Source organism: Astyanax mexicanus, chromosome 22 (assembly GCF_023375975.1).
Source record: "Astyanax mexicanus isolate ESR-SI-001 chromosome 22, AstMex3_surface, whole genome shotgun sequence".
Lineage (NCBI taxonomy): Eukaryota > Metazoa > Chordata > Actinopteri > Characiformes > Acestrorhamphidae > Astyanax > Astyanax mexicanus.
In genome coordinates this window covers 17,807,245-17,825,849 of record NC_064429.1, presented here as the reverse complement: position 1 = coordinate 17,825,849, position 18,605 = coordinate 17,807,245, and the positions used below count along the sequence as shown (strand labels likewise).

Here is an 18,605-nt window from a genome sequence, read left to right as displayed (position 1 = left end):
CAGGCACCCTCCCTCTCTCGCCTGAGATATTATAATACAGTAAAAAAGTTCTAGTCCGAATCCTGTTCATGTAGCTTGCCATCAGCTACCGGAGCCCTAAGAGTGCACATTTGGCCTTGCTCTCTTTTTGGGTGGGTAGATGGCGCTCTCCCCCCACTTCAGTCCAAAGGGTGATGTCGATCAGCATAAGGCGTCTGTGAACTGATGTATCGGAAGCAAGTCGCTGCACTTTCCTCTGAGCGCACTGTGAGGCTACTCAGCAATGCTGCATCAACAGCAGCTTGAAAAGAGGCGGTGGCTGACTTCACATGTATTGGAGGAGGCCTCACCCTTCTGGTGTGTTGGGGCATCACTAGTAATAGGGGAAGACCTAATGAGTGGGTTGGATAATTGGCCATGTAAATTGAAGAGAAAATGAAAAAATACAGGAAACTAGCAGCATTAAAAAAAGAATCATGATATTAATTCATTTTTAAGTGATTGGCACCACTTATATAATTTAATTAACTTATATAATTACAATTATGCTTTTCAGTAACGTTCCTTATCAAACATGAACGTTGTTTATGTAATGCTTGAATAGAAATCCTCAAGATTTATTGTTGTAATATCAGGCAGACAGTTGACAAAAATACTGGCCTGTTTAGAGGGTTAAATAAATACGCTGTGTGAGAATAATTATAGTGTTTTTATTTGTTTTTTTGGGTTTTTTTTGGGTTACAGTTTAACACAATATATGATTTGGACTTGATGAAGTTGTTTGTTTCTTAGCCCAGCAATGTGCACTAGGTACTGGAGTATCTGGCATGATACTGATATCAGTATTGGCAGTATAATAATATATAATGCCTAATAAAACCACATTGTTAGAGGACTGTAGTAAGCTCACCTCTGTGGAGTGAGTGCAGGTGCTGACAGCACATTGAGCGGAAAATCGCTGGGTTGCATCATCAACAAATCTGTTATTGTGCATGTATTCACATGCCCATAAGGATGCCAACATTAGTAAAAGCATAAACACTTTTAAATTCCATTGTGCTTTTCTTTAAAACAAAAGTTTTGTTGTGATGATGTAAGTAGACCTGGTCCTGGATTGGTAAAGGGTGCCCAGTGTGAGTATACCCTAAAATACTACTTTTATGATTATACAGAACTCCAGCATATCTAACAGCATATCAAAGTCCTTGAGTGTGAGAGCACAGCTGTGTAAAGAGTGGATTAACCCTTGACTTCACTGCAGTTACTGCAAAGCAGGTGGCTGCTCTGGGGTCATCACAAAAAATGCTCAGTCTGTATTCATATTTAAAAGAAACCCAGGAGCACATAAACATGGCAGATCTGGAATCAGTCTTTATTCCTAAAGAAAATATAAAGACATAAAAGAAATGGCTAAACTGTGCCAAAAGTGTCAATATTTGGTGTGGCCACCATTATTTTCAGCACTGCCTTAACTCTCCAGGGTATGGCGTTCACTATTTAGGCATGGAGTTCACTAGTGCATCACAGGTTGCCACTGGAATCCTCTTCTACTGCTTCATCAAAGAGCTGGTGGTGGATGTTAGATACCTTGTGCTCCTCCACCTTCCATTTGAGGATGCCCCACAGATGCTCTATTATATTTAGATCTAGAGACATGCTTGGCCAGTCCATCACCTTTATCTTTGTGGCCCAGTTCCTGGAGGTAATGGATCATGCTCTGCTTTAGAATGACACAATACATGTTGGAATTCAGCTCTCCCAGTGCCAGGAAGCCAATTGAAACAGCCCAACATCATGATGCTACCACCACCATGCGTAACTGTAAGCAAGGGACAGCTGTCTTGCTACTCATTACCACACATGATGGACATCATCTGAGCCAGACCACAGGACATTGTTCCAGTAATCCTTAATCCATGCTTTTGTAATGGGTGTCTTTAGCAATCCGTTTGCAGGCTTTCTTGTGCATCAGCTTCAGAAGAGGCCTCCTTCTAGAATAGTGCTATGGAGTCAGAGACGGCTTACCTCCCACTTCTTCAAGCTCTGCAGCAATGCTGGCAGTACTGTTTTTTGTACACATCTGGCTCTTAAGGGGAATGACAACTGACACACTGATTGGTATATGCATTTTGTGCGTTTCGAGATGCGCATGGCATATTTTTTTTGCACCCATAAGATACCAAAGACACACCGAAACGCTCTAAATGCAGCTGCGTTATACACAATTCACCAGTGCACCATAGGTCACTACAATAGGGCCCAGTATGTTACAGAAAAGCATAAAAAGAAGCAACATAAAGACTTTATTTACTTAAAAGGGCAACTTCTCAGCACATTTTGGCAAGTGCTTCACCAAGCTTGCAATGAGCTCTAGACTGGGCCATTATTTTCCTTCTACATATACTGTTTCAGCAAAAAAATAGCCTTTACTGTTCATTTATAGACAAAATCTTCCACCATGACATTTCAAAGCTTCCTTGCTGCTGCCTTACTTTGTTTCCATCTTTTTCAATCTCTAGACATGTCAAATGTCTTCCTTTAAGGGTTAAGGACCCTAAGTAAAAAACACACATAAAGAGCTCCCCATCAGACCATTGTAACGCTGGGATGAGACGGGAGGCGGATTTATAAGCGGGTAAGAACAATACTTTAATAAATAACAAATAAACAAATAAACAAACAGGGGAATAACGAATAAATATATAAACATAAACAAACAGGGAAAACCAACAAAGAGCTAAGCTAAACAGATAAGTGGCTAAACTAAACAGATAAATAAACAGGGCTAGGGAATATAAACAGGGATAAATACGTAAATATATACAAAATAAACTAAGAAACAAACAGGAAATAAACGTGACTAGAAATAAACAATAGCGTGTAAATACAAGAACATAGAAAGAGCAATAACGTGACGTAGTAAACAATAGCAAACGTGGCGAGACAAACGACATAGGAAGGTGCAAAGACCGACAGAGGACAAGGTGGCAGAGGAGGGCTATTTATAGTAACATGAAACACTGAACACCTGGGGAAACAGGTAACGAGGGGCGGAGCTACAAATTAGACACACGTGATGGAAAAGTACTAGAGAAACACACTAGGAAACGGGGAAAACACAGGAAAACATAGGGAGGGCGTAACAACCATCAGATGTTAGTAGTAATTATATAGTCAAGAACGGGTGTCGTTTCCCTCGGGTTATAAATGGCGCAGGGCTAATTTTGCATGCACTCCACAATTTTGCAAGCTTAACAACTATTAATTAGCTGCTGAGATTAGAGTGAATACTTAATAAGTGGTGTCACCTAAATCAGCATCAGAAATAATTTCATCCTTCACATTCTGATACCTCACTATCTTTTAGCCTGCAGCTAATGATAAAAAAATAAAATAAAAAATAATGTTCTGTATAATTCTGCCAGTGTCTTAGACTTTCAAGTAAGAACGACCAGGAAAATCAGTTCAGGAAAAAAAAACCTGCTGCCAACATGAGATTCTCAATCAATAGCCCAATTGCAGTAGATTGCTTCACCCACGTTGGCTACCAGCTTCCTCGGAAGATAAATAAACGCAGTCGAAACACATGGCAGCTAATTCCATGCCCTGAAAAAAAAACAGACTGTGATCCTTATTTTAGGTCATAAGTACTCTCAGTTGAGAGTATTTACAGTTATTCTGCTTTACTGTTTAATAATTAGGAGAAAGCAGAGCACAATTCTCTGTAGAATCAACAATTCTCATCTAAAATGTGCTTTCTGTAATTCTTCCCATACAGCGCTCTAGACTAACCAGTGTTCCTAACTACTTCTCTTAGGTGCACCAGCACAAATGTAAGGTGCACCAAAATTTTCAACTGCACTGCGTTTAACACTGCAGTTTTGCAGGTTAACTTTTTTAGTGCTCTCCATCTAGGTAATATTGACTTGTAAATGATTAACTAACAATCTGGTCAGCATAAAGTTCTTTATTTGAAGCACAATTCTAGAAAAAATGTGTTTTAAAAAGTGCTTTACTGGTCTTAAATTTCAGCTTAAATCTCTCAACGATAAATGAAATAAAAATAAAATGTAAAAGTGCAAGTGTTTTAAGGGCTTCAAACCGAACATCTTATACCTCAATATCTTATGGATTGTCCTCCATGAACCAAGACCAATTTTGATGCACCTTTATTCACTTAAATTATAAAGACTATTAGGAGAAGGTCACACGTGCCAGCGGTTATTCAAATATGCCTTAAAGAGTGTATATATATATATATATATATATATATATATAAATATATATAACATAAGAGACCATAAGAGACCAACAATGTATTTCTTTAATTTTACCAAATTGAAAACCTCTGGAATATAATAAAGAGGAAGATAGATGATCACAAGCCATCAAACCAAACTGAACTGCTTGAATTCGTGCACCAGGAGTGGCATAAAGTTATCCAAAAGCAGTGTGTAAGACTGGTGGAGAAGAACATGCCAAGATGTACATTCAACCAAATATTGATTTCTGAACGCATCTTTTTTGTTATTTCAGCCATTTCTCATTTTCTGCAAATAAATGCTCTAAATGACAATATTTCTATTTGGAATTTGGGAGAAATGTCTGTAGTTTATAGAATAAAACAACACAAAGTTCATTTTACTCAAACATATACCTATGAACAGCAAAATCAGATAGAGAAACTAACGTGGTCCCTTATTTTTTCCAGGCCTGTTTACATTCACTGCCAGGCCAAAAATAGGTCACACAAGATGTATCTAATATATAATTGTTTTCTTCCTTGTTGAGGACATAAAAGGGTTAAGGTAATGAGGATATGACCCCAATAAACCAGCTTTAACAAAGGTAGTTATTTCCATGAATAAAATGGGAGACAAATTGAGATGTTTTTTTTTTTTTTATAACACACCAAAACATGCTCGTCAGCCTCCTTTGGGGGGCAAAGGGGGCACAAAAAAGGTGTGAGTGAAATGGGAATGTAGATGTTTGGCTGTCGCTTTCTGTCACACCAGAGTTCTCTCACCTCTGATTGCTTTCTTAATGACTTGTGCATTCCATTACCATCTGGCATGTCTGCACCACAATACAAAACCTCTGATGGAAGCTATTATATCTCGCACATCTGCTCTTTGAATCCCCTACCTTGATTACATTTGATGTGTATACACATAATTTGAGAGTTGGCAAAACTGCTGTGAATAGATCATCAGTTGGGGTGCGGCAGTCTTGCGCTGTCTAGACCAGCCGTGCTGTAATGTTGATGCAACATTATGCAAATGGTGCAGAACATCTTGCACTGATATTAAAACCTCGCTTTGATTTTGAGACAGGATGTGTTTGCATCAGCTTTACTGCAAATAAACATTTGGTCTGGAACACATCTTCTTATGGATGTGTCATTACCTAAAATGCTTATTTGTTCCAAGGAAATTATGTACAGGAAGCAGTCAAAGTTACACTCACTGGTTTTGCTTTCCTGCAAAGTAGTTTTGCTTATGTGTTTGATGTAGGCAAAATCTTTGCTATTGTGAAGTGTTAGGCAAGTAAAATATGACCTAATTTTCTTTTTTTTCACTCATTAAACTGCCTCTATAACTACTAAAGCCCCCAACAAGATTAGTAGATGCCTTCAGTCAGCCATATGGACCCAGCTCTAATACATCATCTAACAGACACTTGTGTTGAACAGCATCACCATAGTAGTGACAAGATGAGAAACCATCATCTACTTACCCAGAGAAAGCAAGGCCAATTGTCCTCTCTCAGACTCTGGCTGCTGATGGCAAGAAGCATGACCCAGGTTTCAAATCATAGTGGCATCGCCTTAGTATTCTGTACTACTCAGAGCCCAGATAGTAGGTTTGAGTCTTTTAGACTCTTTGGCCCGTGTTTCCGCACTACAACTGAACACCCTCTCCGCTTTTAGACTCTTTGGCCCGTTTTTCTTCGCTTTTAGACTCTTTGGCCCGTTTTTCTGCGCTACAACTGCGCACCCTCTCTGCTTTCAGACTCTTTGGCCCGTTTTTCTGCGCTACAACTGCGCACCCTCTCCACTTTTAGACTCTTTGGCCCGTTTTTTTGTGCTACAAGTGAACACTCTCTCCGCTTTTAGACTCTTTGGCCCGTTTTTTCTGCGCTACAACTTCACACTCGCCGCTTTTTGACTCTTTGGCCCTTTAAACTTTGAATCTCACATTATAAAAACTTGCTTAACAGCGGGCCAACTTTGATTCTATCTCTAAAATACCCTCTCTAAAATCTCTAAAATTTGCAGCCCGTTTCCTTTTTTGGAGCTGCCCGCGGGCCATAGTTTGGACACCCCTGGTCTAGAGCCTTATATGGGAAGAATTACAGAAAGAACATTTTAGATGAGAATTGTTGATTCTACAGAGAATTGTGCTCTGCTTTCTCCTAACTATTAAACAGTAAAGCAGAATTACTGTAAATATTCTCAACTAAGAGTACCTATGACCTAAAATAAGGATCACAGTCGGGGTTTTTTTTCAGGGCATGGAATTAGCTGCCATGTGTTGCGACTGCGTTTATTTATCTTCCGAGGAAGCTGGTAGCCAACATGGGTGAAGCAATCTACTGCAATTGGGCTATTGATTGAGAATCTCATGTTGGCAGCAGATTTTTTTTTTCCTGAACTGATTTTCCTGGTCTTCCTTACTTGAAAGTCTAAGACACTGGCAGAATTATACAGAACATTATTATTATTTTTTTTTTATATAATTAGCTGCAGGCTAAAAGATAGTGAGATATCAGAATGTGAAGGATGAAATTATTTCTGATGCTGATTTAGGTGACACCATTTATTAAGTATTCACTCTAATCTCAGCAGCTAATTAACAGTTGTTGAGCTTGCAAAATTGTGGAGTTCATGCAAAATTTCACAGTACATCAACTGTACCATCAGCTGCATTCTAGTGTGATCTGAGGTCAATAACTAAAGACTGGAGTGAACTTTTACCATAATCCACATGTCATATTAATTCACAGAATCTACTAATCTAACCAGCACAGTGCCATTCATCTGTTACCAAACACCAGCCATTAATTCAGCTTGGAAATATATTAATTTATATATAATTTATAGCTGTTAAAATGCCATTATCATCATTTTGATCTTCATAATAAAAGCCCGATGGTAATTCTTATTAAAAGGTACTAAACTAAACAATAAAGGACATCCAAATTTTTTGCACTTTACTAAGTAAACTGTTAATCAAAAAAAAAAAAAAAAAAAAAAAAAAATATATATATATATATATATATATAAATACTGTTAATATTTGCATCTTATTTTTTTAAGCTAGAATGGTATATCTTATTATTACAAAGCTACATATTTTAGCTATTAATATAAAAAAGATCTTTTATTTGCCAAATTCAGGTAGCCTAAAATGTCCTGGAAATGTCTTCTGGCGTGTGTAAGCATCTTCTGTAAGTATTTGGATTTTTTAAGCTAATAAAGGTGAAGCTATAATAAATTGGTCCAGTGTTGTAAGAGATATACAGTATTTACAACATCTGGCACTGACTGATGTTCATTACTGTTAGCTTTAAAGTCGATACTAGCTATCCATTTATTTATTTGCTCTTCAGCTGTAATTTAATTAAATTGTACATTTAAAATACTTTAATGATCAATGTGGTTAAATGCAAGGAATTTTGATTAATTAATGACAGCACAAGTAAGATAAAAATGAGACAGGATAAAATAAATACCTTAAAACTAGGAATGCCTGCTAGAAGACTCTGCTTTGTTGCTTCATTTGCATTCAAAACATCAGAGACACGCCCACACGGCAAGCTGAGAAATCTGGCATGGCAGAATGCCTCAGTTCAAAGGTCTACTTATTTTTATACTCAGCAACACTCCCTCCACGACTAAAAATCCAAACAGGAAGACATCTGGTTGGATATAAATATCTAATGGAAGTGTTGGATTGTAATGCTATTTGAAAGGAAGATAAATAAAACCAGAAACAATTAATGATTTTATCATTACATATAAGGCCCAATATTAGCAATCTATAAGCGAGCCATCAACCGTGCACTGCATAGCTTGATTTAGGGCATGTCAATGTGTCTTTGCTATCAAAACCATGGGAAAAGTACACTTTGCGCAGCTCGAAACACACAAAGGCCTGCACTAATTCTCTTAATAAATTATGGGTGTGTTTTGTGCGTAACATTCAATAAACCACTCAATGTGTCTCTTGCCTCACAGACCTTCCTTTTAAGAGCCAGATGTGCTCTGACTTTGGCACATTGCTATTTTAACAGTGCAGCTACCTGGATGTGTCCACTATCTCTCAGCAAAGGAAACTGATCTGCTTGTTCACACTTGTTCTTTCTGTTGATTGTTGATGGGCAATATTTAATGAGCTACATGTACAGAAGTAGTGTGTAAAGCATGTGTGACACAACATGCCAGGCATCTGGGTATGGAGTTGTAGAGGTTCCTAATGCTGCGTCCAATAGCATCCCATACATATTCAGTATGGGATGTATTTGGTTGTTTGGTGTTTGGCTATGGCTTAGCATCTGTGTCTTAAAGGTAAGCTCTTGAGACAGCAGAAGTATGTGGACGAGGATTGTCCTGCCTTCTGGATTTGTGGCATCTAAAATCAAACTGCTGTCCTTTGCACTGATCAGTGTCTCAATACAGATTTGTTGGTTGGCTCCACCAAAACAAATACAATCAATTACTATTTTGGCAATCTATAGCGCACTGGTCAATTGCGCACCACACAGCTGGATTTAGAGCGCGTCGGCGTGTCTTTGATATCTTAAAGGGTGCAAAAATTACACCTTATGTGACTCGCAATGCGCAAAAGGCATGTACTTGTTCTCTTAATTAATAACCAATCAGTGTGCTAGTTGTCATACCCTTTAAAAGGTAGCTGCACTCTGACTTTGGCCCGTTGGTATCTTTACAGTGCAGATCTTTTTCGCATCTCTGCAGAGGAAACTGACCTGCTTGTTTACACTGTGAAGGTATGCCAGCAGCTCATGTAAGGAAACAGCAATGTTATTTTATTCTTTATTCTGTTTATTGTTTATGTATAAACTGGATGTGCAGTGTTTTTATTTGTGTGCATGACTAAGATAGGATTGGGCTGCTGTTTTAGGGAGTGGTGACTGTTGTCAGGGTTTTAATCAGTCAGTGGAGCACCTGTGTTTTCTGCCACCAAGATAGAAACACGCCAGATATTGACCTGAACACACCTCATTTTCAGACCAGCACGCCCATCAGTGTAGATTTATTTTTAAACTCTGATGCTATTTTAATGGTGTGGGCACAAGTTTTGAAAACAGACTTTTGACAAGGTGTAAGATAGCAAGGACGTGCCTTGCGCAGGGTGTATGATAGGGCATTGGTCATTTAATATTTCTCACCAAATTAAATTGATTAAAAACAGTTTGTCACCTTTGCCCCAGTAAGTATCTCTGTTCTTCTAGGAGGGCTTTACACTAGATGTTTAACATTAAGGATTGTATTTCGCTAAAGCCACAGGAGCATTAGTGGGGTCAAGTACTAATGTTAAATTATTATTTCTGGATCAGAAACGCTGTTTCAAAATATCCCAAAGGTACGGGCACTCCAGAGGATGCAATCCCCCTGCTCCTCTTCCCTGGGGCACAGTGACCTTGGGCTCATGTGCAGCCTGTCCAAAGTGTGTGTGTGTGTGTGTGTGTCTGAACACCTGGGTCAGCAAGGTGTGCACCTTAATGCAGCTGAATTTACTGAATAAAGGATTAAAACATAGGAAAATATAAAAACTAGAAGATAATTCTTTAATAAAACGGATATAATTATTCATGTTTTAGCTTAATTTAATAACATTATTATTTTCAGACTCAAATCACTCAAGCCCTTCTCATATATGAACACTACATACACACTACCAGTCAAAAGTTTTAGAACACCTCTACTGTTTAATTGTCCAGTAGCAGTCCTGTATAGCCCATTTAAGAGCTACTGCTGTTGCCATGTGCGTCAGCCAGACATCTCTCTGTAACAGTTTTCTTCAGTTTCCAAGAATCTTTTTTCAAAGTGTAGGAAACAGTGCTCACCGCTCTCTGGCTTCATCTGTGATTTCTCTAAAGAAAAGACTTTTCATACCTTTAAAAGTTAGAGTTTGTAGTATCTTGAGCTGTGATGCCATGTAGATGCATGAAATAAGTCTTCGCTGATACTGTTCTTTGTATATAAGAAATTTATTACAGAAAAAAGAATAATTAGTACAAAAGATAACAGCATCATTAACAAGCAAACCGGTTTTGCTTGGAGAGAGGTTTCCCCAATCTGATCCATAGCTCTCTCTCTCTCTCTTTGTTCTCCCAGAGTTTTTATACGCTAAGATCAACGCATATCACATTTCTTTACCATAAACGGACATGTATGTTTTCAGGCGTGAGTCCAACAATTTAAAGTAGAAACAGATGTGGGGTGTTCTAATTTCTCGGCCCCCGGCCCAATGAACCCCAAGACCCCTCACTCTACAGGCAAACCCAATGACCCAGCATTCTACGTGTATGGACAGACTCCTTAATAGATTTTCATATGGAATACAGTGTTTTACCATTTTAATACACCACAAGTTATCAGTGTTTTTGTGTATTTTTCTAGTTATTTTGATAAAAGTGTGTGTATGATGAATGTGCAGTGTGTAAGTGTGTAAATGCTGCAGTAGAGAGTGCAGTAACATGATCTGTTCCAGCACTGCTGTACTACAGACATTTTTTAAATCCATTTCCAAAGCTCAGTTTATTTCCATTACTACTTACAGTACCCGCTGTAAGCTGTAATCAGTGAATTGTTTGCTAAAAATCATGGCTTCTTTATTGAAAAATATATGATGTATGGTTTACAAAATTCTTTTTCAATAGACTGTTTTTTTTTTTTTTTCAATACTAAAATTACTTTTTTCAGTTTTTGTTCATTTGTCAAGGCCTTGGCAGTTTACTTTAATTTTGTACACTAAATTGTGTTTTACCATTTCTGGTTATTGACTGGATCTGAAGATCTAAAATTACCCTTAAAAATAAAGGAAAAAATGTTGGTGTTCTAAGACTTTTGACTGGTAGTGTACATATACATATCATACATTCTATGCATATTTTATCCACTTATATCCATATAGACTGAGAGGAGATATAAAGTATAAAGTGGTGCTTTGTTTCTTAAACATGTTCTCTCAGACTATTGACAGACATTTTCTAATGCCCTAACTAAAATAACATGATAATATTTTTTAGTTTTTAATTAATAAGAAAAGGATGCAAAAACGAACTAATGCTCCTTTAACAGTTATTATCTACACTCTGTGTCTGAACGGATAATCCTCACAGTTTCAGTTTCAGCAGGAGGAAGTGGTTTTGTGGGAGTATGTTTCTCTACATGATTCAGAAAGGTAGGAGCTGTTGGCTGTTCATGCTGGCAGTGTTGCATCCTGTTTTTTTTTTCTCGCAAATTTATGGCAAGTAAGAAAACACACAATGCACCTTAAGGGCTGCAAGTGTGAATGATGCAAAGCCTGAACATTACCAATAAAAAACAATCCAATTATGCCCTAAGCTTAGGTATGAAAGTTCAAAATATTGTTTTAACTCTCCTGTTATCCTTAATTAACTAACACTAAGCTAAGAAAACAAAACTATAATTCTTCAAATCAAATTAAATCAAATTTATATACAGTTGCAACCCTTTGGAATTACTTGGATTTCTGCATAAATTGGTAATTAAATGTGTTCTGATAGAATGATCAATGAGGTGAGGAAGAATCCTAGAGTGTCAGCTGAAGACTTACAGAAATCTCTGGCACATGCTAACATTTGTGTTGACAAATCTTCAATAAGGAAAACAAAAAACAATAAAGGAGTTCATGGAAGGACACCACGGAGGAAGCAACTGCTGTCAAAAAAAAGCATTGCTGCACGTTTGAAGTTTGCAAAAGAGCCCCTAGATGTTCCACAGCAGTACTGGCTAAATATACTGTGGACAGATTAAACCAAATTGAGCTGTTTGGAAGGAACACACAATGCTATGTGTGGAGAAAAAGGCAGAGCACACCATCATCAAAACCTCATCCCAACTGTGAAACATGGTGGAGGTGGTATCATGGTTTAAAGCTGCTTTGCCGCCTCATGGCCTAGACGGATTGCCGTCATCAACGGAAATATGAGTTCCCAAGTTTACCAAGACATTTTGCAGGAAAACTTGAGACCATCTTTTTGCCATCTGAAGCGCAACAGAGGATGGATGATTCAACAGGACAAAGACCCAAAACATAGAAGTAAATCAACAATCGAATGGATTCAAGAGAAGAAAATACGCCTTCTGGAGTGACCCAGTCCTGACCTCAACCCAATTGAGATGCTGTGGCATCATGACCTCAAGAGAGCGATTCACACCAGATATCCCAAGAATATTCAGCTGAACTGAAACAGTTTTGTGAAGAGGAATGGTCCAAAACTCCTCCTGACTGTTGTGCAGGTCTGATCTGCAACTACAGGAAACATTTGGTTGAGGTTTTTGCTGCCAAAGAAGGGTCAACCAGTTATTAAATCCAAAGATTCACATACTTTTTCCATGCTGCACTGTGAAAGTCTTTCCAAAGACTTTTCTTTTAGTGTGTGGTTAGCACTGGATGAAAAAGAATAACAATGATAGAGCTTGCCTCAGAAGTTCCAGCTAATGGTACTATGCCTGTGTTAGCGGCTGTCCCACCGAGACAGCTTACAATCTCATAATTAAAAAATAATTACCTCCAGACTGTCCTCACCTCACTTCAGCTGAAGGTGTTCACAGTCTTCATTTGTTCCATCTTGTGAGATCCATGTCAAGCTGTGAGAGTGCAGAAGTCTCACATTAGGCAGAATAGCACTGAGCCTCACATGTGCCATTACTGTAATATGATTTTAAAGAAATAAGCTCCTCCAACCACAGTGCTGAGTCTGAAACCAAGGCTTAAAAAACAGATACAGTGCTTTTTTTTCAGATTAACAAGTACATACTTGTTTAAAACTTGTTGATAATATTTAAATGATCATTTTATTTATTAAGGGAAATAATCTATTTAAACCAACCTGGCCCTGTGTGAAAAAAGTAGTTAATAAAAATGTAATAACTTGGTTGTGCTATTCTTGGCAGCAAAAACAGCAATCAAGCATATTTGCGATAACTGGCAATGAGTCTTTCACAGCACTGTGGAGGAATTTTGTTTCACTCTTCTTTACATAAATGTTTTAATTCAGCCACATTGGAGGGTTTTCCAGCATGAACCTCCTGTTTAAGATCATCCACAGCATCTCAATCAGACTTTGACTAGCAGGATCATTGTCCTGCTGCAGAACCCAAGTATGCCTGAGCTTAAGGTTACGAACTGATGGCCGGACACTCTCATTCAGGATTGTCTGATAGACAGCAGATTTCGTGGTTCCATCAATTACAGCAAGTTGTTCAGATCCTGAAGCAACAAAGCAACCCCAGACCATCACACTACCACCACCATGTTTTACATTCAGTACGATTCAGTACTATTTCTGAAATTGTGTCTTAAAAGTTCCACTTTCCTCTCTGCAGCCCACAAAATATTTTCCCAAAGTTCTGGGGATCATCAAGATGTTAGCTGGCAAACGAGAGACAGGCTTTTGTGTTTTTTCAGGGTTTCTCCTTGGATATCTCCAATGGATACCATTTTTGACCAGTCTCCTTCTCATTATTAAATCAGTAAGACTGACCTTAACTGAGGCAAGCCAGACCTGCAGTTCTTTAGATGCTGTTCTTGGTTCTTTTGGGACCTCCTGGATGAGTTGTCCATGCCCTTTTGGAGTCATTTCAGTGGGCCAGTCACTCCTGGGAAGGTTCACCACACCAAGTGTTATCTTCATTTTTAAATAATAGCTCTGTTTTTGAATTACTTAATATCACAGCATGATGTGTTGCTTTTTGAGAACTTTTAGCTTCTTTTTGTTGTCAGAAAGCTTCTATTTAAGTGATTTCTTTATTCTACAGGTTTGAAACCAGGCCTAGTTGTGGCTAGTTACTCAGATTTCCAAAAAGTGTAGATAATCACATCAATTCACACAATTCATGGACGCAATTATTATTTTTTTTTTTACACAGGACCGGGTTGGTTTGGATTGCTTTTTTCTATTAATAAATTAAAATGATCATATCAGATAATCTGAAAAATTAAAGTATGACAAAAAAGCAAAAACAGAAAATCTGTTTGGGGCAAATACTTTTTTCATGGCATCGATTTTGAACATTCAAATGATAGTGTTTAATTAATTACGTCCATCTTTTCCAGGCTACACAGATCTCAGACAAGTCATGTGGGAAAGACTCTCCATTCCCTAAGCACCCTGGCATCGAGCAGTGCTGCACCGTCCAAGGCCATGAGAGAAGACTGTGCCTGGCTACTCTGCGCTACTCTTCAGACGAGCTGCCCTCAATGATGGAGCCCATGCCTGAGGAGATCTGCACTCAGTACACAAAGGACCCCAGCGGCTACGCCATGAGGTAGGACACGCTCATGACTTCAACTCGTGGAGAAGCAATTTCAGCAGCAGGCATTGGCCGGGGTTTAGGCTGATTATTTGCAGTGTGAAGTTTATGTTGGAGTTTCAGTTTTGGGTTTTAGCTTCTGGCCACCCATGAATACTGCATTCACAATGTAAGAATCTTTATATGTGATACTTATGAAAGAGAAGTGTTTATGATGTTTATACGCTGATGCTCTTATCCACAGTAACATGACATTTACCGTGTTTTTCACACTAAAAAAAACTTTCATTTTCCTAAAAATCGACAGTGAACCTTGTAGTCAGATTGTAAGGAGCAGTAAAGTCCCTCAGCTGAACTACAGTGTTATACAGACTAGCACTGCTGGAGCAGCATTAGCATTAGCCACTAACCACGCTGAGTGCTAGTCTTTATGCCCTTTAGAGGCAAGTATATTGGACTATAGTAAATATGGTAAATCAGAACCTCATATTACAAAATAGCACACTTTTTTGAAGCATCCCAAGATTTTATATAGCCAAGGCTAGGGAGCTTTATCCAGTCAGTGCTAGTTAAGCTGGACAGGTCTGGTTCTAAAATCTGATTGGCCAAGACAAGCAATCTGTGGTAAAGTGTCCCTAAACAAGGCAGAACCATTCTCTTCATGCCTCTAGAAGACCATGGGATTGGATAGTAACTTTCCAAACATGTCACCCCAGTAATGCTGATGTTTTTCCTCAACGCTTTGGGAATTTTTGGACTCAGATAATGAGACTTTTACTCAGAGACAGACTGTGTGGATGATGTACGCAATGGGGCAGGGATTTTGGGAGGGTATCCCATCTGCTTTGCAGTCTGTCTGCTTTCCAAACAAGCAATCTGCTTGTTAGTATAGTATGAGCCTGGAATAAACTCATTTAGTCTCATCACAGGGTCGTCCCCTTATTCCTGTAAAAGCTGCAATATAGGTTTATGGATTAAAGCCATTAGTGTGTCAGAAGTGGTTTAATGAAAAATGGTCTGTTCTGCTGAAACTTACTGAGTCCGATATGTTCACAGTGCTGATAATAGGAACCAGATGTCCTTAATGTTTATTGCCTCTAAAAGCTACCTCGTAGATAGAGGAGTATTAGCACTTTCCAGCAGAATAAAGTTTCTGATGATATCTTAGAAACACAGCATACATTTTTCCTGCTTTCCTTTCCAACGTGGCTTTAGAAACTGAATTGGATAGAACAGAAAATGCTGCATAAATATGACCTAAAAGTAGATAAAGAGGAAAATGATCCAATATTACATATTTGTGAGGGTAACAGTATTTGCACCTCTAGGATTAGCAGTTAGTTTAAAGGCAAACCAATAGGATGACAATCAGGTGAGAGTCTGCTCCTGCTCTTCACAACACACGTTTGTGGAAGTATATCATGGCATGAACAAAGGAGACTATTAAGGACCTCAGAAAAAGAGTTGTTGATCCTCATTGGGCTTGAAAAAGTTTACAAAAGCATCTCTAAAAACTAAAAGGAATTCAAAAACATTGTTACCCTCCCCAGGAAGGGGTCAACCAACAAAGATCACTTCAAGAGCTAGGCATGTGATAATACTGTTATAGATGTGTAATTTAACTTTTTGGTTTAAATAAAACGCATTATGTTTGAAAAAAGGAAATCACTGCATTCCAGCATAAGAAAATGATCCCATCTGTAAAACATGGTGGTGGTAGTATCATGGTTTGTGCCTGTCTTGCTGAATTATGGCCAGGACAGCTTGCCTTTATTGATGGAACAATACATTCTGAAACAGAGATTTCTAAAGGAAAATGTTAGAACATGTGTCTATGAACTGAATCTCAAGAGAAGGTGGGTCATGTAGCAAGACAATGACCCTAAGCAGACGAGTCTTTTTACCAAATAATGGTTAAAGAAGAATACATTTAATGTGCTAGAATGGCGGAGTCAAAATCCTGACCTTAATCCAATCACACAGCAAGGGATTCTCTGGAATGTCTCTGCCCAATTGCAACACTTTCTTCGCCAATTAGATCTCCAATTAAGCATTTACAGTGGCTTGGAAAAATGTTCATAACCTTTGAACTTTTCCATATTTTGTCACATTACAACCACAAACATAAGTATATTTAATTGGAATTTAATGTGGAAGACCAACACAAAGTGGTATACAATAGTGAAGTGGAAAGAAAATTATGCATGATTCAAAACATTTTTTTATAAATATAAAACTGAAAAATGTGGTGTGCAAAAGTGTTCAGCCATCTTCCCATCAAGTCTGACCAACTTCCCTGTCCCTGCTGAAGAGAAGCAGCCCCAGAGTAAGCCCCAAAATAATTCAGAGGGTCTGAATTATTTTGCACACCATACTTTTTTCGCACTTTGGGCAAACTGGTTGCAGAATGCCATATGAAATATGCATGCCTCCATGCAGTACTATATCTCATTTTGTATAAAGGTGTTCAATTGTACAGATTTCAACAATAAACATTTTTTCAGTCTAATGTAATCTATTCTCTATTCTTATATCTACAGTATATATATATATATATATATATATATATATATATATATATATATATATATATATATATCATATTCGTTACATACATGTATATCCTTTGTCACAGAAGTTCTGCTGCTAGGAGATGTACTCCTATTATGAGATAATGGTTGTTGTTTTTTTGTTGTTACATAATGTCCTTGATTTCAACCAGCAAGTGTATTCATATATTTGTCTGCAGTGTTCACTTGCTCATATTCTCTGCTCATATTTGGTGTCTGGCATGAGGACCACTAGCTTTCATTCAATGCCTACATGAGGTCTCTTACAGCTGTTACATAAAATGGTTATGAAAATTATGTCTGGTGTCTCAAGTACCAGGATAAACTTGCAGAGCAGCTTTATTAAAGATAATCCGGCTCATTCTGAGAAAATCTGTAGTTGCAAAAAACAAGAAAAAGACACAAGAAATGACCAGGTAGCAGGACGTGTCTCAGAAACTCTGACAGAAAATATAAGAGTCAAAATACAGAAGACATTTTTCTTACTTAACATTTCAAAGATGTTAGAGAAAACTTCTTGTTAAAGGTAGAGAATTTTATCCATCAATGCTAATCTGCAGTCAGCTGTGGATGGGCAGTACATATGGTGACTTGACTCTGGACTTGAGTGTCAACTTGTGTCAAAGATTTGTTTCCATATCTGCTATCAACACTCAAACAACATAAAAATCTGCAGGAACTGTGTGAATATTAAAGCTGTATGGGATAGATTATGACAGGACACCATTAAGAACCTCTACAACTCCATGCTCTGGGTTATACAGAATTTCTGTATGTGTAGCTCAAAAAAGTTACCCAAATCAGTCTAAATTTTAACCATTTATCATTAAAAATGTATTTTTCCTGGTAGCTTTTAGATTTCTTCCAAACAGCATTGTGATCTGATACTTCCTTCTTGATGTAACTTTTTTTTGACAGTCATTGTACCATATTTTTCGCACTATAAGGTGCAAACGTTTTTTTTTTGTCTATTTTCATACACGAGGCAGAGTGAATTATAAGGCGCATTATGCAACACTAGTAAGGAATGATGGTGTCGCTGCTGAGTGGCGCTAAGCTAAGGAAAGGAAACTGTAATTCTTAAAAAAAGCGCTGAATGTTAATCTACACAGATTTCTCTCCTAAAGTCTGTTTGTTTGGGTGAATAAAAGGCTTACGTTTATTTATAGTAAGCTTAGATTTGCAAATTTCCAATAATGTCACCCGAAAATGCTACACTGAGGAACCCTGAGTGTTCAGGTAAGCCAGGGTAATATTATCTAGCACTTCGTCCCATCTAGCTTGTTTTAATATGATAAACACACAGGCTACTTACCTCTGAACAGCGAAAGAGCTAGCGTGGTTAGCGGTGCTAGCTGTGGTTAGCAGCAGGCTACAAGTGGATAATACTCACCTAATGCTGAAACTCCTGTATAACGCTGCATTTCAGCAGAGTGGCTTTACTGCTCTTTACAACCTGACTGGTAAAATTCATGCATAAGTTGCACCAGGTTTTAATGCGCACTGACAATTTTTGGGAAGTTAAAGGA

At 38.0% G+C, this 18,605-nt stretch overlaps 1 protein-coding gene across 2 annotated transcripts in view; it reads left to right on the top strand.

Annotated features, from left to right (window-relative positions):
• Positions 1–18,605, top strand: part of gc (GC vitamin D binding protein) — a 95,739-nt gene that overhangs the window by 12,270 nt on the left and 64,864 nt on the right. For both annotated transcript variants that reach the window (XM_022664865.2, XM_007257701.4), the window contains exon 4: positions 14,310–14,521. In XM_022664865.2, coding sequence (XP_022520586.2) covers positions 14,310–14,521 — 212 coding nt within the window. The remainder of the gene's footprint in view (positions 1–14,309; positions 14,522–18,605) is intronic.